This window comes from Vombatus ursinus, unplaced genomic scaffold (assembly GCF_900497805.2).
Source record: "Vombatus ursinus unplaced genomic scaffold, bare-nosed wombat genome assembly UNPS02015377.1, whole genome shotgun sequence".
In the NCBI taxonomy this organism is placed as follows: Eukaryota; Metazoa; Chordata; class Mammalia; order Diprotodontia; family Vombatidae; genus Vombatus; species Vombatus ursinus.
In genome coordinates this window covers 1517-2073 of record NW_020955155.1, presented here as the reverse complement: position 1 = coordinate 2073, position 557 = coordinate 1517, and the positions used below count along the sequence as shown (strand labels likewise).

Sequence of the window (557 nt, the reverse complement as noted above, 5' to 3'; positions counted from 1 at the left end):
GGATGCAGACCTCCTGCTGAGACTATTGGGTCAAAGGGTATGAACAGTTTTATAGCTCTAGTAGAAATTCTTGTGTTTTCAGGAAAATAGCTGCAGCAGCAGCTTAATAAGTAGCCATTTCCACATAACTGCCAATATTTATCATTTTAAATTGTCTTTGCTAATCTGATGGCCATTGCTACTTCTGGAGGAAATTTATACCAACAGTTATCAAGTTTTCACCCTTGTATTTCTTCTTTATTCTGTTTACTTCATTTATGAATTTCTCTTCCTCATGCTAAACTTAATTCTCCATTTTCTTTCTGTTCAGTCTTTTCCCTTCCTAGTTTCACCTCACAGGGTAAGGATACATTTGTAAGTTCTCAAAGTCATCTTTTTTTTTTTTCTGAATAGTCTTTTCTATTCAAATGTCAGCCAATGAAAGTAGAGTAAGGTTTCTNTCACCTCACAGGGTAAGGATACATTTGTAAGTTCTCAAAGTCATCTTTTTTTTTTTTCTGAGTAGTCTTTTCTATTCAAATGTCAGCCAATGAAAGTAGAGTAAGGTTTCTTTCATT

General features: G+C 34.2%; 1 protein-coding gene across 1 annotated transcript in view; it reads left to right on the top strand.

Moving 5' to 3' along the window:
• Positions 1-6: 6 nt before the first annotated feature.
• LOC114032009 (zinc finger protein 84-like) overlaps positions 7-557 on the top strand; it is a gene marked incomplete at its 5' end in the record, with an annotated part of 2056 nt that continues 1505 nt past the window's right edge. Inside the window, 1 exon segment of the mRNA XM_027847215.1 lies at positions 7-37. Coding sequence (XP_027703016.1) covers positions 7-37 — 31 coding nt within the window.